The 23,245-nt window shown below is 45.1% G+C and overlaps 1 protein-coding gene across 2 annotated transcripts in view; it reads right to left on the reverse strand.

Annotated features, from left to right (window-relative positions):
- ERICH3 (glutamate rich 3) overlaps window positions 1–23,245 on the reverse strand; it is a 68,209-nt gene that overhangs the window by 39,172 nt on the left and 5,792 nt on the right. For both annotated transcript variants that reach the window (XM_075003354.1, XM_075003353.1), the window contains exons 2-8: window positions 14,217–14,310; window positions 13,800–13,925; window positions 11,069–11,140; window positions 8,853–8,981; window positions 5,669–5,830; window positions 2,894–3,109; window positions 1,036–1,216 (exon numbers count right to left, since the gene is read on the reverse strand). In XM_075003354.1, the coding sequence (XP_074859455.1) occupies window positions 1,036–1,216; window positions 2,894–3,109; window positions 5,669–5,830; window positions 8,853–8,981; window positions 11,069–11,140; window positions 13,800–13,925; window positions 14,217–14,310 (980 nt within the window). The remainder of the gene's footprint in view (window positions 1–1,035; window positions 1,217–2,893; window positions 3,110–5,668; window positions 5,831–8,852; window positions 8,982–11,068; window positions 11,141–13,799; window positions 13,926–14,216; window positions 14,311–23,245) is intronic.

Genomic DNA, 23,245 nt, shown 5'->3' on the forward strand with positions numbered 1-23,245 from the left:
GCTTATGGCACACAGCTGAGCACTGACGATTCTCTCCAGCAAAAGGCAGTAGGATGCAAACATAGCTCTCTGTCATATTCTGTGAAACCCCAGAAGCAAACACAAACCATTACATACAACTCTCTGAGAGAAACAGAGCTACTGGTTCTAATGCTTCTCTCAACAGGGAGACTAAAATCATCTCTTCTGCAATAGCAGTCACCCCTCTGGGTCACAGAGACTCATCAGCACGGCACTGGAGGTGGGGAAAGTTGTATTGTGCCGGGACCTAGGCTTTATACAGAGGAACTCCGTCACATTGGTAGTGATGGGAAGGAATCTTCCTCCAATCCTTGGGGTAACTCTCCCCCATTCCATAAATGTAGATGCCCCTCCTTCCTCCACAGTCAGCTAGGCAGAGCCAAAGCAGCGCACAGTTGTATGATGCACAGTGATTAAGAGCCATCCGTGCCCTATGCAGCAGAAAAACTCTGATTCCTCTGCATATGAGGATTTATGATCATAACTCTGAATTGATCTTCAGCTCCCAAGACCAGTAGATTCCCAAGTTTGATTCTCTTCTCCCTCCTGATATACACCAGAGTAATTCTAGAGAAGTCACTGGAGTAGCACTGGTATAAAATGGACCAGAATTGGGCCCCAAGAATATAGCTTTACTTCTGGAACGATAAACAGCATACATTCCTGGATTGCTGCTACTCAGAAACAGATCATTTAGTATTCAGGGATAGTTTACTCCTGCAAATATTTTATTAACCATACATCTCTGTCCAAAAATTAATCTAACCCATAGTATTTTGTTAAATTACTCCTCTAAATTCCTTCTTCCCTAATTTGCAGAAGTAATTGCAACCTCATTTTCAATCACGGAACAGTAAACCTCTATTTCAGTTGGAGACAGCTGGTTTATAAGTCCCTGGATGCGCATATCTTGACTGAGCTCAGCTGAAATCATTTTGATATCACATTGACAGTTAATTTACAAAATAAGATGTTGCCAAAATTAAAATGAACTCCTCAACTTTTAATCCTCACCTCCTTCCAGTAGCTTGCCTTTGTAGACACAAAGGTTTTCTCCTCCGCAGTGTTGCTGATAGACTTTTATTTCATCTCTGTAATCAGTGTCATCATGAGACAAGTGCACACTTCTTCCTAGGTAGACCATCGTAACGGATGCATTGCTGTGTAAAGTGGGCTTATGGAATTTTCCTGAGTCCTACAACAGGAGTACAAACACGCACGCAATAAGCCGATTTCTACTTAGAGGTGAACAAAGGGGCAGCACTGATGAGACATTTTTAAGTACTCATTCACCACTGTCTCACACTGAATGTAACCTTCCTGAAGTGCAAATAGATCAAAATGTTGTGCGAAATCCACGGCCCTGATTCACAGCCTATGTAATAAACCAGTTGGGCAGAGAGGCCTCAAAGCTGCCCTACTCAGTCCACTGAGGATTCCATGGCATGGGAATGCACCTTGGCGAAGGGAGCGTGGCTAGAGCACTGCTGGACCCCAGCAGTCCCCAGATGGTGTAATCGAACATCAAGTCAGCCTAGCGAGAGTTAATTTTAAAAAGTGCTGCGGCTGCTCTGACTCACACTGAGGCAACCGTGCGGCTCAGGACTGTGCAAAGGTGGTACAAAGCTCCACCAGACCCAAGGATCAGCCCGTGTGTCTTCACCAGACAGACCTTGTCCAGAGGGATAAATTCTATTTTCTCCTTTGAGTTGGCAAACGTTTACCCACATCTGAAAGTACAAAACCTGCATCTGGTATCCCAAGCCCAAATCAGCTTTCCTCCCTGCTACAGAACCCTGTGGTTAAACAATTCCCAGATGTCCATGGCTAACTCCAGGCATGTCACTAACCCTCAAATGTGATCTGTTCCTGTTCTCACTCGTGACATCAAAGAAAGGAAAGGGGCATTTCCCAGCACTGCTGATGACTAAGGGCCCATAAGGACAATCTGGTGCTGGCAGTGGAATGGATTGAATGGTCAAATCAGGCTTTCCCACCTCTGCCTTCTGTGATTCTGCCCACAATGTAGGCTTAATCGTGCAGTTTGCATAACGGCAAGCTCTTATGGAAGTTTAGGGCAGTTCTGCCCAAGAAAGGACTGCCACAAAAGCCAATTTTTCAATTTTTCACTAGCACAGAAGTCAAATACATCACTTATTTGAATGGCGCCATCACAGGAGGCAGTGGTGTATGAGGTGAAATCCCGAGTCGATAAATTATCTTCCCAACACTCCAATCTTGGTTCTGTGAACACATCTGCTTGTCAAATGGTTTGATGCACTTCATTTCCTTTAACAAATGATTTTAGGTTCATGCTCTTGCACGCATGTGCAAAGCCACTCTCTTCATTGGAAATGCTTTAGGGAGGAATCCTTGGAAGGTGTTCACAAAACAAAATTATCCAAAGGTGGGTCTTTAGGAGTAAATAGAGCTTTACATAGGGGGTATTAATAACTCTGGTTATTTATATTAGACTACTCTATTAATGTATTCTGGCTAGGGAAAACCCAGGCTGGTGCATTCAACAGAAGACTGTGCAGTAGCTTAGCACAGATTTTAAGGAACCATGTACATCCAGATTGTGCCATTAAAGCATCCTCCTAAGTAGAGCCCCACTGACAAAGCACTGAGGGTGGCCAGCCTTAGATGCATGCTGTATATGTACCACATACATACCCTGGTCTGCTCATCTTGCTATTTCTGGCCCGCTGGGGAGACCGGCATTGCTTCCACTGGAAACCAGGTTCAGCCTGTCTTAAACCACTTCACTGCCTTTTCACATACTCAGGGCACCAAGTCTGACAAAAGTGCCTCTGGAGTAAGACAAATAGGTGTGGGGGGGGAAGAAGTGGGAGGAAAAGCGATCTCATACCTTTGTTAACAGCTGCTCTAAGCCATCTGATGCGGTGGTCGGGCGAAAGCGTCTCCCCCGGGCAGTCCCATAACTAGCTCCCTTTAGGTTCTTATCTCTTTTTTGGGTTGGAGGTGGCACTGGTATAACGTAATTGTTAATGATGGGAAGTTGGTATGGAGATAGTCCCGCTGAATAATCCACTGAGTTCATACTCCTCAGCATGCGTTTTTCTCCCTGCAATCACATTTAACCAAGTCAAAGCCGAGGTCATACAGACCCTGAGCCTGCACAGCACAGTGCACACTGAAGGGACATGGTTTGATTGTTCCTTCCATTTTACATTCACGTTTTCAAAAGGAGTCTCTAAATCTGCACCCACGGCTTTCCTCATGAAATGATTTGTGTGAATCTGGAAGGACCTGGGTCCAAGCCCCTTGAAAATCTGATCCAAGAGTCTAGTAAACTGATTATAATTATTTTAAATTTTGTATTACTTATGATCCTGGCTGACTCTGGACCATGGCCAGCCAGAACAGTGAATGAAAGAGCAGTGGATGAAATAACAGTGTTTTTGCAGTGCTAGTTGCCTTTCACTTGTAGGACAAAAACTAAAGGTAGCCAGAGTTTATCCATCATGGTTCATGATTTCTTACTGCAGTACTTTGTAGTGGCCGCATAAAGATCACAGTCCCTAGTTCAGCCTCTAGACCACTCATATCTTTAACAACATAAACCCTGTTAACTTAATTTTTTTCAAAGCTATGGAAGAAGGAGCTGAATATCCTCTGTAGGCAACTGCACACATGCGAGCAGGTTCTACAAGCCTGAGCATCTCCTCTTCCGTAGGCCTACTTCTTGGGTTTCGCAGGAGGAGCTGTGGTGAGGAAAGGAGAGATGATTGCTTCTCCTTTACAGCTGTGGACTCCAAATGACCTTGACAGGCCATATAATCCAGTCCCCTACTTTTATGGAAGGGCCTTGTGTTATCTAGACCAGGGGTGCAAAAAATGGAGGGTGGTCCCCCTCGGGCGTAGAGGGGCATGAAATTTCATAAGGTAGGGTGCAGCACAACTGGCTGCTGGGACTAAGGCTCATCCATCTCATTAAAAATGTTGAAATATGCTCCCCTTTTTATGTACGTGTACTCACATTCATATACCAATTAATAAAGCTTTTACATTCTACATGATTATTTTCTTACACCTGCTGAAAGGGGCTTTTTTTCCATATGAACATAACCATTGTTTTAGATTACTTTACACATGAGGTTTCTAACTGTAGGGACAAAAAGTGGGGCCCAGCAAAAAAAGTTTGCTCATCCCGATGTAAACTATCCCTGACAGATGTTTGTCTAACCCTGCTCTTAAAAAATCTCCAATGAGAGAGATTCCACAATCTCCACAGGGAATTTATTTCAGTGCTTAAGTAACCTGACAGGAAGTTTTTCCTAATTTCCAGACTAACCTGTCCTGGTTGCAATTTCAGCCCAATGCTTCATATCCAATTCTCAGAAGTTAAGGAAAACAATTTATCTCCCTCCTTGTAACAAATTTTACATACTTGAAAACTGTTATCATGCCCCCACTCCATTCTTCGCTTAGCCAGGCTCAACATATCTACTTCTTTCAATTTTCCCTCATGTGTCACATCTTCCAGAACTGTAATAATTTTTGTTGCTCTTTTCTAGAGTTTCTCGTATTTGTTCACCTCTTTCCTGAAATGCGACACCCAAACCCGGCTGCCATATGTCAGTTGAGGTCTAATCAGCTCTGAGTAAAATGGAAGAATTATTTCTCACATTTTGTTTACAACACACCTGCTAATACATCTTAGAAGTATATTTGGTTTTTTTTTTCGCCCCCAATAGTGTTACACTGTTGACTCACTTTTAGCTTTTGAACACTAGATACCCCAGATCTCTTTCTTCCGTTCTCCTTCCTAGACAGTCACTTCCCATTTCACATGTGTGCAACTGATTGTTCCTTTGAAGTGGAATACTTTATCTTTGGCCTATTGAATTTCATAGTATTTATTTTAGATCATTTCTCCAATTTGCCCACACCAATTTGAATTTTAACCACTGACAACCCCAAATAGATTTGTATTATTTGCAAACTTTACAAGCCTACTCTCTATGCCATTACCTAAATCACTGATGAAGATATTGAACAGAACCAGAACTTATCCTTGCTGGACTCCCACTTGTTATGCACTTCCAGCTTGACTGTGAACCACTGATAACTCCTCTCTGGAATGGTTTTCCAACCAGTTACACACCCAACGGATAGTACCTCCATTTAGATGCTCTATAAATACCCTCTGCTACACCCGTTCAGATGCAGAAACACCCCCTATAGAGAATCACCACAGATAGTTCCATCTGAAGCAGGTCTTTGCCCATGAAAGCTTACGCTCCAAAATACGTGTTAGTCTACAAGGTACCACAGGACTTCTTGTTGTTCTCGAAGATACAGACTAACATGGCTACCTCTCTGATACACAAATAGTAAACAATTTGCATGCAAAGAAAGACTATTCAATTAAAAAAAAGCATCCCATTGTGTTTCTCAATGCTGTGATGCAGGTCTGAACATCAAGTCAATAGTATAATGGCTTTGACAAAACAAAAGGAAGAGAAAGAAGGAGAACAAACAGCTCATGGTAAATAATTGTGCATTAAACACTTCATCTGATGGTCACAGTTCTGAGACACACAGTGTTTGTCTACCTCTAAGTCATTCTTTCTGATGGTCCCTAAAACTACGTAACTCCCATAAAGAAAAAAGGGCTAACCCCTCTGGGAAACTGATGATTGTGTTCAAGTTCCAAGAACTTTTGTCTGGATCTTGAAGAAGTCTTTGCTGTGGATCCTACTGTGGGATGTCCAGGAAGCGGCTGAAGTCGGACTGGGCGTTGCATATTTCCTGGTGCGGTGTTTGGCCGAGGAGAGGAGGACTGGAAAATTGAAACAAGAGAGCAGACATGTAAAGGAGTATTCCCACACATTACAGAACCTAGGAGCCATCCAATAAAGCAATGGTTCTCAATCTTTCCAAAGTACTTCCCGCAATTCAGGAGTATGATTTCAGCTCCAGGCAGTAGCGACTGAGCTTTGGCTTCAGCATGTCTCTTACTTTTGCAGGGCCCCTGCAAGTGGCTCTACACTAGTGACTCCCCATCCCATGATCCCGCAGGGCCACCACTCTCCCAGGACAAGAAACACTCATACAATATATACAGCAGAATATACAAGTCACTATCTGTATGAAATTTTAGCTTGCACTGACTTCACTAGAGCTTTTTATGTAGTCTGCTGTAAGACTAGCCAAATATCTAGAGAAGTTGATGTAGCCCCTCGGTATATGCATCCCTGCAGGAGAACCACTGCAATAAGGGACTTAGTATAATTATACATGAATCTTGAACCTGTTATTCAATCAAGCCTTGCAATTTGGGATGTAGACTTCTTATAAATTAAAAGGTGGGAAGAAACATGTACTTATGAATATAGGCCTTACAACAGGGATAGAAAGTACACCATCCCAAAACCCAATTTTTTGGAGGACACAAAAAAGTTATTGATCAAGATGTTCAAAACTGGTGACAGCTTTTGGGTGCTCAAGTTGAGACACATCAAGAAAGCCTGATATTCAGAAAGAGCTGAAAAGCATCCCTCTGAAGAGCGTGTCCCAAATTGGGCACCAAAAATGGGCACATCCAAAAATCACTCTTTTTTCGTAATTGTAGCTGTGTCAGTCCCAGGTTGTTAGAGAGACCAGGTGGGTGAGTAGATATTTTCTACTAGACTGGCTTCTGTTGAGCTAATAGAAGAGGGGTGCCAGTGAGCAGCTTCAACACAATAAAATAGTGGACCTTTCATTAGCATTTGGTCATCATATTTACATAATTTGAGCTTATGCAAGTGTGATACTATACACAGAAACAATCTAAATACATATAAAACAAGCTGAGCTTAAAACAGAAATCACAACAGGTGACTTGAAATCTTAGGGCTAGACTACACTGGTGCACCTGCACCGCTCTAATGCATCTGATGAAAACGCTCTATGCTGAAGGGTGAGAGCTCCCCCACTGTCACAGTGAAACCACCTCCATGGGAGGCACTAGCTATATTCATGGGAGAAGCTCCCCCACTGATATAGCACTGTCCACACTGGTGCTTAGGTCAGCGTTGATGTTGCTCAGGAGGGTGAGTTACACCCCTCTGTGACACATGATGTAGTGTAGATGAGCCTGTATTAAAATATGTAGAATCAGTTTGCCCCACACAGGCTTGTGTTTAGGTTTCTGTGACCCTCCGGTGTAATATGGTTGGGCACCACTGCAGTAGAAGATGTTACCTCATCTGCCTTGTTTCATGGTCCCCTTCTGAAAAGCACCATCTAGTTCAGGCGTCAGTAAACTTTCCAAGGCGGAGTGCTGAAATTTGACCTTTTGACCTCTGTCTGAGTGCCAGTGATACACAAGATACCCCCAACCCCCACCTGTCCATGAAGGGGGGGAGACACACCTGCTCCTCAGACTCCAGGGAGGGGTGCAGGGTGAGGCTGGGTCAGCAGCGGCCAGGGTCCCTTTGGCCATGTCTACACTAGCCCCAAACTTCGAAACGGCCACGCAAATGGCCATTTCGAAGTTTACTAATGAAGCACTGAAATGCATATTCAGTGCTTCATTAGCATGCAGGCGGTGCGGCACTTCGAAATTGATGTGCCTCGCCACCACACGGCTCATCCCAACGGGGCTCCTTTTCGAAAGGACCCTGCCTCCTTCGAAGTCCCCTTATTCCCATGAGCTGATATTCCCATCAGCTCATGGGAATAAGGGGACTTCGAAGTAGGCGGGGTCCTTTCGAAAAGGAGCCCCGTCGGGACGAGCCGCGCGGCAGCAAGGCGCGTCAATTTCAAAGGGCCGTGGCCACCCGCATGCTAATGAAGCGCTGAATATGCATTTCAGTGCTTCATTAGTAAACTTCAAAATGGCCATTTGCGTGGCCGTTTCGAAGTTTGGGGCTAGTGTAGACGTAGCCTTTGTGTCCAGTACTCCCTGCCCCTCCCACCCCATGGGCACTGAAGGCTACACCAGAGCTGGATGGCCAGACAGCTCAGGCCCAGAGCCCAGGTGCCTGCCCCTCGGTCAGCGGGCTGGCAGGCGGCCTTGCCTGTCCAAATCTCTGCTCCACCACCGCTTGGTGGGGGAGGAGGGATGGGGCTGAGTGCCTGCCACGTGCCACTGAAAAGCAGCTCATGTGCCAGGAGTAGCTCACATGTCAGGGGTTGATAACCCCGATCTAGCTTTTCCTATTGCCATTTAACATTGCAGCCCTCTTGGGATTATAACGAGCTCATAGCCAGTCTCCCAGTTTTAGTATTGCTTATAAAGATGTTTATCACCAACATCACCAAGGCTATATGAGCTCTACAGCTTAACTTGTTGTAAGTCATGCTGCTCAGGGATGTGAATAAGCCACACGCACCCCGAGCGAGTAATTTACACAGACCTATGTGCCGGTGTGGACAGCATTATGTCCACAGGAGAGCTTCTCCTGCCAACACAGCTACTGCCACTCCCAGAGGTGTTTTATTATACTGACAGGAGAGCTCTCTGCTGTTGGCATACAGGGCTACACCAGATGTGCTGCAGTGATATATCTGCATCCACGCAGCTGCACTGCGGCAGAAACGTACCTGTGGACAGGCCCACAACTTCTGTAACACTTACTGCGGTGATACAGATCCAATCTTGGGCGGTGGTGCAGATAAAATTGAGAATTAAGGTATTAAGATAGATTTATTGTGAAAGCCACTGTTCTCTCAGTACTGGCATGTCAATCCTGCCACATAACGTGTGGCTTCCTCTCTAAGGGCCTGATCCTACTCCCTTTGGAGCAATCAGCTCAGTCAGTGCTACAATGAGAGCAGTGACGGGTGCAGGACTAAGGCTATTTGATAAGACTCACTGATTGTGAAGGACCAGCTTGCTCTCCATCACCAAAAGCATGGCGCCCACAGTGACTTCTTGGACAAGCAGGTGGATGTGGAGAGAGCAGAGGATTAATATCTTCCACTGATCTTCTTGATCGTTCCATCTAGAGGAAGAAAAAATTATACATCTGCACTTTTTGTCTGAGAGGAGTCTGTACATCTCTGTTACGGAATGCTGAGCTTCCCTTCTGAAACAGCTCATGTTAGATGGCTGCAAGTACAGAGCAGAGGGGTAGCCATATTAGTCCGTACCTGCAAAAAGAATGAGAAGTCCTATGGCCCTTTATAGACTAACAGATTTTTTGGAGCATAAGCTTTCGTGGGCAAAGACCCACTTCGTTAGATGTACGTAACATGCATCTAAGTGGGTCTTTGCCCACCAAAGCTTATGCTCCAAAAAAATCTGTTAGTCTGCAAAGTGCCACAGGACTTCTCGTTGTTTTTGAGAATAATGAATAGCTTTGGCAAGTGCTCAAATCAGTGCTCAGTCATTATTCCTGGTACAGAAAAAGCAACCTAGATCTAACAACAGAGCAGGAAAGGGCAGATGGATAGAACGGGAGAAGAACAGAGAATCTCTCACTCTTTTTGGTTCCCAGTTCTGCTGCCTGTTTCCCATCTTTCTGTTTCTTTCCTTTCTCCCTCCTCCTTTAGTCTTGTCCAAACACTGGATGGTCCCCATCACTCCCACTTCCCCATCACTCCTCCCCTTGTTTCTGTGTATGTTTGACTCTCTGCCCTCGCCTTCTCTATTTCAGTCTTCTACACTTTGTTTTCTTTGAAGCCTCACTTCTTTTCTGAATTTTGAGGACCCTGTGCAATCCCCTACTTCCTTTCTTTGACATCTGTTCCGCCTCCTCCCCCCTCAAAGTCTCTATATTATGGGGATTCTCTCCCTGGCAGTGAAGGGCTAGAGGTGCCTTTATCCCCTGTCCCCTTCACTGCATAATCACAAATCAGCTACTGCCCAGATGAGCAGACTATTGCGGAGAAAGATGTAAATTACACCTCCCTGCATCAGCCTAACTCTTGAGTTTCCAAAAGAGACAGAAGACAACCAGCACCAACCACAGAATTCCCACTGAGGGGAGCAATTTTTGTTTATGGTCAGGAGTCCAAAATGACCCAGCACTGTGACAGGCATTCTTCCATAAAGGGTCCTGAATATAATCTCGGGCAGACTCTAAACCTCAGCCTCTCTCCTGTACCTCCTGGGTAGGGGCTAGGTTTTCATTTATTTTTCCATCTCCCTGTCGCAGAGGCAATGCTGAGAAAAGTGCAGTCCAAACCCCTGCTAGCCTGCATTGGTTTCTGCATGTAATCAAAGGACCAGACAGCTTCTGAACCTAACTCTCAAGATTTTGTTGTCATGAATCTCACAATAATTGTTTTCCTTAAAGCCCCAGCTCCTGAAGTGAAGGGGATAGGTGATGATTTCAATCTTTGTTCTTAAAGACAAAGTCAGTTTCTAGCCCTCCTGCCTGTGGAGAAATGTGACCCTGGTGCACCCTAAAGGCTCAAAAAGCAAAAGGCAAATAAAAAGGATTCCGGCTCTATTATTTTTACATATTATTTTTATTTTAAAGCCAACCTCATGATTTTGAACATGCGGGGCTGCCCAGGCTGCACACCCTGCACTATGCATGCATTCCTATTGTAAAGGGTAGGAGACTGACTTCAGAGGCGCCAGCAGAACTGGCAGGTCCCTGGGCAAGGTGTTGGGGGTGGCCCCATGCTCCCAGAAGGGGCGGGGACTCAGGCAGGAGCAGCCAGCCCTCAGCGTCACTCTCTTGGTGCTGCAACAGCAATTTAAAGGGCCTGGGGCTCCATCCACCTCCATTGCGGTGGCAGCAGTGGCAGTGGCAGCCAACGCCTTTTGAATCGCCGGGCCCTGGGGCAACTGCCTTCTTTGCTCTCCCCACTCCCCACCATCTGTGGGCCTGACTGATTGAGAAGACAAGATCCCCAGTGCACTTTTTTAAGTGCTAGCGAGTTATTCGTGCCTTGTGAATTTTCCTAGCTCCTTGGCTGGAACAACCACTGACTTCCATGGCACTTCCACGAGTCCTGTGGCTTCAAAATCAAGCCAAACTCCTGAAAGAACTCTACCCTACTGTGGTGCCGAGGAAAACCAGGCAGAGGCAAGTACCACAGAGCAAGTTTGGCAAGGGCCCAAGTGACACATCCTTACCTTCAGTCTCTGAACCTGCTCCCTCCTCACGACATTTTCCAGCTTCCTTTTAATTTCTAGCTGGTGATGGCGCTGTCGGTGCAAGAGAGAAAGCAATCCTATTAATCCCCATAACGAGGCGTGAGTGAGTGCAACAAGGCTGAGCTCCAGCTTTGGCTACTTCTCCTGTGTCTTGCTAGTTGTTACACCCGTTGCTCACTGCTCTGTAACTATCTTTGACTTCAGCACAGGAAACAGTTACCCGCCCAGCACAAACGCCATAGTGGCCCAGTCAGCTTTTATTTCTGCTGATGCTATTCCCACCACCAGAGCAGCACACTGAGGGCAGATTTGTGCCCATAACCTTGCATGGGCAGAGAGAATGTGGGGGTAGCTGCACTGCCTCAGTAACAGACCAGGGCCACCATTCACTCCAGGGCTCTCCTTACTCCTGGGGGGAAAGCAGCTGGCTACTGGGCTATAGTTGTGACAGATTTCCTTTCTCCTGCCCCGGGAATGGTGGGGGAAGGGAGATGAGGAACACAGTCTTGGCCGTGCCCATTCTTCTCCTGTTGCATTGCACCATCGTGTAAAGCCTGCACTCAGCAAGCAGGAAGCTGCCTGTGGACAGAGGCGGACGGGGCTGCTGAGTTCCGCCCCCATTCACTAGTTAAACAAACGCTTTGCAGGGAAAGCTGATGGCCTCAGCTGGGTAGAGAGTGCTGCCCCACCCTGCCCACCTGCGTGCGCAGGGAGGGGGTGACTGTACTGCAAGAGGGGAGGGAGCCACTGTGCAGAAGCAGAGGGCAAGAGAGGACCTTGCTCCTAATTGATGTTTATTAGGAAGTAAGCACCTGTGTGCTCCGGGGCCCAGTGAGAATGCCTTGAAATTTGCTGAGCTCCCCTCACCCCACGGCCAAGGGAGCAAGGAGCCCCTCAAGAGGCACTCAACAGCTCACCATTGCAGGCTACACACAATGAGCAGCCGGAGCCTGATTCCCCACTGCCCTGTATTTTGTGCAGACATTTACACCTCAGAGCACCCTGTCAAACCAGAATTCCCCACTTCCTTCCAACAGCAGCAGCTTTTTACCCCATGGTGCAACGGTGTCAACCACCACACCAGGAACAAGTCAATGGGGTAGCAATAGCTCCGCACCTGCAGCATCTTCCCCTCTGTGCCAAAGTGACAGCAGGCAGCTGCAAGTAGCACTCCAGTATCAACCTGGCATGAGAGTCAGCTGCCAGCAAAGACGAACTGCCTAGGGAGGTTGTGGAATCTCCATCACTGGAGGTATTTAAGAGCAGGGATGGTCTAGAGACTCTAGATAGGACTTGGTCCTGCCGGGAGAGCAGGGGACTGGACTTGATGACCTCTCGATGTCCCTTCCCGTTCCAGAGTTCTATTGTTCTATGGCACAGAGACAAGACCGCTTGCTTTGCAAATCTTCTTGGGCTCTGCGCTAGCTGACCTCTGACGTAGCCATGGCCACTCTCTGTTCTCTCTTGCTAGACTGTCTTTTTCACCTGTGTGAGTGAGGGGACCATGCACTGGAGGAACTGTGTCTGGGTTCTCACAGCCATGTCCCCCTCAGAAGGGGATGACTCGGCTTTCGATTTACAGTGCATTTTATAAAACAAAGTGGATCTCTGACGGGGGTGGGGGAGGAGGTATAAGCTGCTGTGGGCACATCAATGAGCTCTGTCCCTAGTCCAGGCCCCCACTGGGCTGGGAGCTGTATGAACAGAACATAATGACAATCCCTAATGCCAAAAGTTGCAAAGGGAGGAATTAGTGGCAGTTTTAGAGCTTTTCATCCCATCTAGTTAAGAATTTCATGAGGCAAATATTCCTCCCTAGCGTTGTGCTGTTTGGATGAGCCCAGAAGATTCATAGGCTCTGAAACAGGACCAAAGCAGGTGCTGTCACACTGGAGGCTACAAGATGCCTGAGGTGAGCTTCAACAATGAATTTGAATATTTATTTGAATATTCAGATATAAGAACTGTGTTAATCCGTGGTAATCAGAATGCCATTTACTGAATGTTTGTCTAGGAAGTCAAGCTGGCCAACACAAACAAGTGAAGAGGGCAGCTATTTAAACACCATGCTCTGCAACCCTCTGAAGCTTGGGAAGAGCAGTGTAAATCTCAGAATCTTTAAGGGGAGAGTGAGTTTGAGCTAAGTTCAACATGACGATGATGATGATAATTTTTTTAAAACAGGTGTTAATCATCTTACATTTTTTTTCTTTTTAGGCAATGGAAACCAAGCAACAGGTGGTGAGGGCTGAAGAGTTACGAAGAGCTGTGCTGTACACAGACCCTCAGTTCATAAAAACAAAGAAGAGCGTATAACAGTACTCAAATTCTGAGATCAAAGAAAAGCAGATAAGCAACAATACACAGAGGCAACTAGATCTTTTGGCACACAAGAGAGGGTGTGATTATCTGATCTCATGACCCTGGGACTCTGTCTGAGCGCTGAAGCGGCTTCCTTCCCACATGGCAGACCACAGCACCTTCCACTACCATGTGCAGATGAGTGGGAGAAGATAAGTGTTCTTATCAGGGGTGTTGCAGAAACATTCTCTTTGTTGGAGTCACCAACAGTGGAAACATCAAGCTTCCCTCTCTTTCAAAACCCCTCTTCTTTGGGGCAGCCCCATAACATACCAGCACGAGTACACAGCCCTTAGACATGACAAGGGAACTACTCTACAAGGCTGATACATGGACAATATGTTCATACCTCCATGTCAAGGACCTTGTGAAATATGGCCTGAGCTAGGCATTCCCGTACATATCTTTGGTGTTCCTTCCTCATAGCATTTAGCCGATACTCCTTCTCAGAAATTATTCTTCCATTTCTTGAAATCTGCCGTAAGCAAATAAAATATAAACATAGGGAAAAGGAAAAGAGAGACCAAGGGGCATTCCAAACAAAACCAGGTACAAAAGGAGAGCAAAATTACTTGAACATATACAACCTGTCTCCACTTTTACTATGTCCTCCCTTCCCCTGCCCCCTGCCTCCACCATTAGAGACCATAGAGACACAAGATGGGTGAGGTAACACCTTTTACTGCATTGACAAATTCACAACCCCATGTCTCTACTGAAAAGCAGTTTGAACAAATAGTAACACAAAGGAAGCCTTTAAACCTACCAGCCCTGATCGCTGAAGATGCCGTCTTATCCTGGTATTGCTGAAGTATCCTGCCAAGTGTTTGTCTGCAAGGCTGTTGTAGTTAGCAAGTGACCTGAAACCAATAACTGCCATCACCATGGAGACATTATGAAAACCCAGAATTTAGCTGTGACAATTTTTGTTGGCATTATAAATAATCTACCTGAAATACAGATGCATAAAATGGAGTCTTGACGTGTCAATTCAGCCATTTTTTCAGGTGCATAACCTTCAAAATGTGCTTTGAAGGTAACATGCCCCTGTGAGAGATTTACATCTTCTGCAGAAATCACTCATCCTCTGACACACTGACCCTTTGTTTGCTCAATGTGAGATAAAATATCAACTAGTAAGGATAGTTTTCTCTGTGTCCTCCCCACCCAGGCTTGAAGTTCTTACTTAGACAAAATCCCCATGAAATGTCTGCCATAGTAAGAAATTGCTGGATTTACGGTAGCTTAACACCATACCCATAGCACCAAGGAACACTCAGGTGCAATTAATATGGGGGCAGAATTGGCTACGAGGAGTTTGTGTACAGTGAAGACAGGCAGGAGTACATCAAGGAGCTAGCAGCAGCTCTCTAATCCCAACATGCCTGGCCCTAGTGCAAGCTGGAATTGCAGAGGAACACAGCTTTAATTTTCACCAGTGAAAGATCACACATACAGGAAATCTGCTTCCTTAAAACATGGTGACATACCTATCTTAGAGAACTGGAAGAAACCTGGAGAGGTCATTGATTTTAGCCTGTTGCACTCACAGCAGGACCTATTACCATCCCTGACCATTTTTTTAACCTATTTGCCCCAGAACCCTAAATGGTCCCCTCAAGGAATAGAGCTTACAACCCTAGGTTTGAGAACAACAAGAAGTCCTGTGACACCCTAGGTTTGGCAGGCTAATGTTCAAACCACTGAGCTATCCCTCCCCATTCCTTATACCCTTCTCCATGTCTCCAGCTCACCTGCAACATGCACCCTCTATCCTTTTACACTGGGACTGGAAGGAGATGGTGCATAATGGAGCTATGCCACCTCGGCCAGTTTTATGCAGTCAGAGCTCACCTACACAGGGTCAAAATTGCATTTGCCTTCTCCAGCTGATTTCAATCCTTTCTGTGCTACTTGCATAAAACAAACCAGTTAGCAGAGAATCTGCTTCTTTCTATATATATCTATAACTGAAACAGCAACTTCTAGCCCCACTGAATATAAAGAACATGGTCTTTCCTTTCCTCCCACAGCATCAGACCCTAGGGATCCAACAGTTTCCACTACGTATTTCAGTTTTGTGCTGGCATGTTCAGGCTTCTGAGCAGCTTGTTGAGGGAACTGCCTTTTCTCTGTATTGTTCTGCTTAATATCTCTCTCGGTCATCCTCTTCTTCTTTCTGGGTGGTTTTCATCTTATCAGTAGTCAGGAGAGTCGTGTGGGTGGCATCCAAACACACTGTTTCTATAATAAACCTTGGACCATCTTTATTTGTGTTGGTTTTAAAATTAACATGCAGTTGTTAAGCCCAGGATGCACGCCTTCTCAAAAGGGCTGATTAAGCTTTTGTCTGTACCTCAGAATTACTGAGTGTTTCTTCTGTTGTTATGAATCCACCTGTCTTTCTAGAGCATCTCTATTTACTTTCATGACTGCAATATCTATAAACCAGCTCCATTCCTTGGGGCATTTTTTCTCTTTATTTTAAGCCACTGTCTCCATAAGGATTTAGCTAAGTGGTTGTTTCCCAAGAGGAAATGTTGCCAGGCCAGCAGGCTAATGCACTAATGAGGAAAGGCTCACTTAAAGAAATGCATCTTGCACTGGATCCTCAAAGTGGCAGATCTCAAGCTCTGTATGTGATGACTAACTCATGACAATAGGATTAGCATCTGTTCCACCTATTTTCAGAGCTGTTTTAAAAAAAAAAATCAGTGGTACATCAGCACAGCTAGAATATATTATTTAAACAAGATACACAAACCTGTATGTCTCATTACCAATATGCCTGAATTCACCTGCACAGAATTTACACTGCCTCATATTCACACATTTCATGGCGTTACAAAATCATGATGCTATGGTACCATGTTTTAGTCTGCACTTGCCATATGGCAGCTGTTTGTCTTGTTTAAAGTGCAGCTGGTAATGGTGAGATTGCTCCTTCTGTTTTCCTCCACAGTAGCTACAGCCTGTTGGAGAAAATCATCAGACTCACTCTGCTAGGTTGGTGTTCTAAAGCTAAATACGATAGTTAATTTACTCCACAAGCCACTGAAGAGCTGGTTTAAAACGCCAATGTGCACACTCATCTCTTATTAGTGTTCTGTCTGAATCCAGATCTGACACTGTCCCCACCAAAATCTGACATCGAGTTTTACTGTCATTTTTGGAAAATCAGCTAGGAATATACTGAGTGCCCAAGAGGCTGGCACAGACACTTCTGTAAGGCCAACACTAACACTGATGAAAGTGGGTCTTTGCCCACAAAAGCTCACGCTCCAAAATATCTGTTAGTCTATAAGGTGCCACAGGACTTCCTGTTGTTTTTGAAGATACAGAAATGGTGAAAAGTTGTCACTAGCCTTTCAGGAATGCAAGCTCTGCTCACCTAGAACGCTAAAGATACCAAACAGCCCACCCTGATGTACCATATGAACCTTCTCAGGAAAAAAGCAGTTGTCTTTCCATTCTGTGTTTGTACAGCACCTCGTACAATAGAGCCCTAGTGAATGACTGGAGCTCCTATCTGCTGCTTCTAATAACTACATAAGCTCATCAAAAGCTGCCATGCTCAGTCAGACAAATGACCCAAGCCTAATATCTTGTGTTCAGACAGGGGTCAATGCCAAGTGCCCCAGAGAGAATGAGCAGAACAGTAAGTCATCCATCCCCTGTCGCCTAATCCCAGTTTCTGGCAATCAGAGGCAGACCATGGGGTTGCATCCCTAGCCACCTAGGCCAACAGCCACTGATGGACCCATCCTCCAAAAATGTATGTATCTAAGTCATTTTTGAACCCTACTATAATTTTGGCCTTCATGACATCCCCTGGCAAGGAATTCCACAAGTTGACTGTGTCTTCTTTGAAGAAGTACTTCGTGTTGGCTAGTTTAACTAGTAACATGTAGAGCAGATGGATTACAGAAAACAATACTGGGATACTTAAAAGAACCAAGGAAACTGGATCATCATATCCCATTGAATTTAAATGAGAATTGGGCTCCTAACTCATTTAGACCCCAATGAATATCTCACCTAGCTCAAGTAAGTGAGCAGTAAGGGTGTACAAGATAAACCTCTACACGCATTTTATCAGAGAAGTAGCCGAGTTAGTCTGTATCTTCAAAAACAACAAGTCCTGTGGCACCTTATAGACTAACAGATATTTTGGAGCATAAGCTTTCATGGGCAAAGACCCACTTCATCAGATGCATCATATTTTAGTGTGTGAACACTAATAAATGAAGAATTATTTAGGGTGAAGCCAAGCTTATTGGCATAAGTGTACCAATAATGCACAACATTTATAAGCACATACGACAGTTCAAATATACTAAACTATTACAACATCTATAGTAAATGAGAATTGTCTTTTTAGATGGGTAAACTCAAGCAAAAATATTTGCGAAAAGCCACACAAGCCAGTAGCAGAGCGACCATTATAATTCAGGGCATCCCGACTCCCAACCTGTACTTACTCATTGATTCGCTATGGAATTAGACATAACAGCCAGAATATGTAGTCTGAATTTCAGAAAAATTATTTTCTTTCCTGAGAGTGGAATTGTAAAAATGGTCAAAGCCCATTTTAAAGACACTCTTCTAAATGAGAAAAGTATAAAATCTATTACTTGAGATTTTTAAAATTAGAATAGTCTAACAAAGAGCTTAATAATATACCAAAGGGAACAAGGCTCCATTAGCAGAACAGGGAGTCCTCAAGCTTCAGGCACACTGAGCTACGCATGAGGGGGCAGAAGTTTGCAACCTGTTCTGCCTCCCAGACTGGGGCTGGTTCAGGGTAGTGGTGGGCAAGCTGCAGACCATCAGGTTCTGTGTATAGCTGCAGGACATTTTGTTTACTGTTACTTATGCACAGGGTTATCAGATTCCACAGGTTTCCATCCGTGGCATTTTTTGTACAATTATTACTACAGTGGGACACAAGTAAAACAAGGTTGCATGAAGTGCACACACACACACACACAACATTGCTGCGAGAGCCACATTCTGCCTCTGCAACCAATCAACATCCTGCTACACTTCAATTGGCTCACACTGCAAATTCTAGGTACACAAGCACAGTTCGCAAAACTTCCCTGTCCCAGGAGATTGTCTTGGTTACAACAATCTTGCAGCCCACTGAGATAAAGGAGGGCCACTCATGCGGTCCACTCCCTACCCTAGGTTGCCCATTGCTGCCCTAGAGCAATGTGAACAGCTTTGTTACTGCTATGAATTACAATTGCTTCCAACAGTCCCTTACAAGTCACTGTGCTAGGTTATGATCGATGGAGTGCAACGTGCTTGGGCTACCCCAGCTTCTGCCCCAGCTCATCCCCAACATTGGTGGTTCAGGGCAGTGTATCAGAGACCCATCTAGAGCAACTTTAAGTCCACTACATGTCACTAGAGCAGCATAAAGAGCTCCCAATGTGCTCCCAGATCTGGTTCAGGGTAATTCAACTTAATCAGTCTCTTCCATCTCTATCCTCACATTATGTATTAAACATCCTTTCTAATGAGCATGACCATTCCCTGTAAACAAATAACATGTCTCTTGCCTAATTCTCAGTGAGAAACAGAGAGAACCACCAAGTGAAGAAAGATGGCCATGGAGTCAAGAAATGAGGCTTCTCTGCCTGCCTCTATCCCAGACATGTTCTGTGAGCTTTGGAAAGTCACCAAGGTCAACACCAAGCCTGCACTAGATGTAGTCACCTCCAGTTTTGGGCATCCAACCTGAGATTACTAGGGCCCAACTGTCAAAGCTACTGAGTCCTCACAGCTCCATTGGAACTCAGTAAGAGTTGTACGTGCTCAGAAGTACTGATAATTTAAGGGGTCCCAACTGGGTATGAAAAACTGAGGCATGTGCCAGTAAGTATTAATGAAAATTTATCACCTTTGTTTCTCAGTTCTCTCTTCAGTAAAACGGGACTAACAATATTTATCTCCAGGAGGAGAAAGGCTGAGCCTAATTAGTTCATTAATATTTGTATAGGTCCTTGGCACACTGTTGGGTGGAAGAGGTTTGCTCATTTGTTTTTAACCTGAGCTTGGCTGTATATTTGATGTGTAACTTTCAATTGGTTTATGTAGGCTTCATGTCTATTACACTACATAGAAGTACTGTGTGCAAAAGAGCTCTCAAGTTGATGGCCAGAATGGAATCGCCTAAGAAATACACGAGGAAGGAGACAGACTTACGGTCAGTTTATTCTTGATTTCACAATTGAGGTAGCCTGAACCAACCAAATTAAACTTTAAACAAACAACTTAGTTTATCATGTTATGCACGGAGATTAAACATTGGAACTATGGCAACTATTTTGTTACTTTCTTTACTCATTGTTTGCATTTTGCATCTGCATTTGAAACCACCAGATTACAGCAATTATGGCAGGTCTTGATTTACACAATCACTTGGCAATGCTGTGCCATATTATTAAAGACAGAAGAGAAATTTAACCCATTATCTTTTTACTTACTTACTTCCATTTAATATTTCATGTGTCATATAGCAAGTTATAATACAGCTTCTCTCTGGGTGTGTACCAGTCCTAGCTCTTGGTAGATTTCTTGTTCTCAAATCTCCTTTGACTTATGAATAGGCAGTGCCTCAAAAATACTGAATTCAAAGATCAGTTGAATCTTGGAGAAAGGCAGAGACATTCTTTTGGGGCCTGATTGAAAGCCCAGTGACATCAAGGGAAAGAATCCTACTGACTTTCACAGACTTTAAAGCAGGCCCACACTGATTTACCCAGACTGGTTAGCATATAACTGACGCATACAGAGTAGTGAGACATCGACTAGAATTCAGATTTGAGTCACATGTATGGAATATGGGCCTGATTCTACAAACCCATGTTCATGACAGTCATACGGCCTCTGGTAAATACTGAACAGGTCATCAGTAAAGGGTGGTTTCTGTATCTAACACTCTGCAGCAAGGGGTCATATTAACACTGTGTAAGGCAGGGGTGACCTGGGGCAGGCGACTGAGGTGCAGGAGGAGGTGCAGGGTGCAGGAGGGGGTATGGTGACAAAGAAGATTCTGACCTGGAGAAGGGTGTAGGAAGGGGTGCAGGGTCTGGGAGGGGGCTGTAACCTGGGGCAGGGGTGCAGAGAAGGTGCAGGGATTTGGCTTGCGACTGGGTGCAAGGTCTGGGAGGGGTTATGGGTGCTGGACTGGCGGGTGCCGAGGGTTTGGTTTCTGTGATGTAAAGGTGCAGGAGGGGAGGCAGAGAGTTGGGGGAGGGAGGGACTGGGGTGCCAGAGGCAGGCTCTGGCAGGAAATGCACTCATGTGAGAGTCTCCCAGCCAGCAACCCAGCAGGTCCCTGAGCCAGGCTCGCTACTGACCCTGCCCATGCACACCACACAGAGTAGCTGGCTGTGAGAGCCGTATGTTTCTCAGAAAGGTATGGGGCATTTCGTATACTGTCTGTCCTGCAAACAGGCGACTCCCACTGGCTGGAAACCAGCCAATGGGAGCTGCAAGATTGTGCTGGGGCAGGGGCAGCACATAAAGCCTCTCTCCCTTTCCCCCCAGGCTCGCAGCCTTCAGAGAAGCACATTTCCTCGCTGCCGGCTTCTCAGAGTGGCGTGTGAGGACAAGAAGCCTGGCTCAGGCTCCTGCGGGACTGCAAACCAGATCTGGCATTTTGGTGGGCCAGATCCAGCCCATGGGCTATATGCTTCTTGCCACGGGGGAGGGGCTGTCTCCAAAGCCCACCGAAATAAGTGGGACAGCAATGGGCCTGGGAGCACTTCAAAAGGACTGTGTGTGTGAATATTGTTCATATAGAATGTATTCCTCGTCAGGCCTTCTCCTCAGACTCTAATGACAAGGCACACCACTTACTCAAAGACCTGCATTTCAGACGAGGCTTGTGTTCTCAGATGCTGAAAGCTGCCTATGGCACAGATATAAGGTGTTCCTTGTTGTGACAAGGGCACCAGCCGCACGATCCTCATATTACCTCTCCCAGACACTCCACCGTGAGCTATTTATGTCCAGCTCCAACTAATTTACCTGTCCTACCCGGTGAGACGATTCCGAAAAACACTCATCTGTTACAGTGGGGAAAAAGCAGGGAAAGAATCAAGAAAGAGAGTAAAATATCTCACACTTTAGATTGGTACCCGCCGCCAAAGGCCTATGGTGAGTTATTAATTAGCTTCAAAAGTAAGGCACTCACTAACTTCAGGGTGTTAGGCTGAAACCTTCCATGGAAACAGATTCTCTCATGGCTCTAGCTAGTGTAAGGTTTCCTCCTCTGAAGCACCTTGTACTGGCCACTGCCAGAGACAGGATACTGAACAAGATGGTCCCGTGGTGTGATTTAATAAAGAAGTTCTTGTGTCCCCGTACTCCTAAATATCATGAGGAAGGGGAGGTTAGTGAGGTGATTGTTGTCATTTCAAAGGCCATATCGTAAAAATTAAGTCCATAGATTATATATATGCAGAAAATCTAGCAGAAGTGAACAGCATAAACACTTTGGTATCACTGGTCTTCTAGCATGTTCACACAGCTTGTTACTGGTATGACTTAAAAATTTAAAAGCCCATCACCTCTGAAAATGTTACTAATATTACCCTATTCTTTGCTGTTTCATAAGTGCTTTGTTACTTTCTATGTCTATTTTTTCCAGTCCATTAGTTTTGGGGGTTCATTCTACAATTATTTTTTATTTATAATCTCTCTATTGGCTAAATCAGAATGCCCAAATCCCACATGTGAGCATTAGGCATTTGCATGTGTACATGCCTATGTGGGCACTGAAAGGAGATGAGTGCTTGGAAGTTAGACCAGCATACACGTGCATTCATTTTCAGACATTAACTAGAGAAGGCTTAGCACTGCCATTCCAGAAGGATCCATTTAGCTGGGTCCAGGACTAAACACAATTCATACCTCATGCAACCAACCCAGCCAGGGAAGTAAGCAGTGAAGGATCTGTACGGGAAAGGTTGTCCAGCCATGCTCCTACCCACCTGTTGCACGCTGCTTTGCCAGGAGTCCCCATCAAGTGGGACTTGTAACCGTAGAGACCAAATGCTATCCCTCCAATTTCCAAGTCCCTTTATGTAATATAAAATCTGGCCTAAAGTAAGCTCAGGAAGTTTGCTAAAATGTTGCATTTCCAATAAAGCCATGCATGGCGGGGTAGGGGGAGAGAGGGAGGAGATACCTGTGATGGATAGCTTGGCCTTACATCATCCAGGATGTGTCATTTCACTTGCCCACCACTCACATTTTGGTATCATTACACTAAGATAACATCCTAAAAACCTGATCAGGAAAATAAATTGCTGTCAGTGGAGCCATCTCTCCTTTTACATGTTAAGGACAAACACTCAGAATGACAGATGGATAAACGCCTAGAAACCAACGCCCACCTTCCCCCTCTAATGTCCCAGGACCGACACAGTTACAACTACAGGGCATACAAACTAACAAACAGAATTTTGCCCTTTTGAAAATTAAACATCAGACTATCAAAGTTTGCATCTCTCAAGAACACCCAGCAATAAATCTGTCAATGGCACTGGGGAATTCAAAGACAAGAGTACATGCCGCTCATTCATATTGCACATGATTTTAGATGAGTTCCTTTTACTGCCTTTCAGTACCAAACAGAACTATGTCATTTTCATTCAACCACCCAGCACTACCTGATTAAGCCATGAAGTATTTAGTAAATTAAGGGATTATTCACTTGGAATCATCTACTCTATCAGGTGTTCATTCACAACATCATTGCCAGATATTTTTCAACAA

This window comes from Carettochelys insculpta, chromosome 9 (genome assembly GCF_033958435.1).
Source record: "Carettochelys insculpta isolate YL-2023 chromosome 9, ASM3395843v1, whole genome shotgun sequence".
In the NCBI taxonomy this organism is placed as follows: domain Eukaryota; kingdom Metazoa; phylum Chordata; order Testudines; family Carettochelyidae; genus Carettochelys; species Carettochelys insculpta.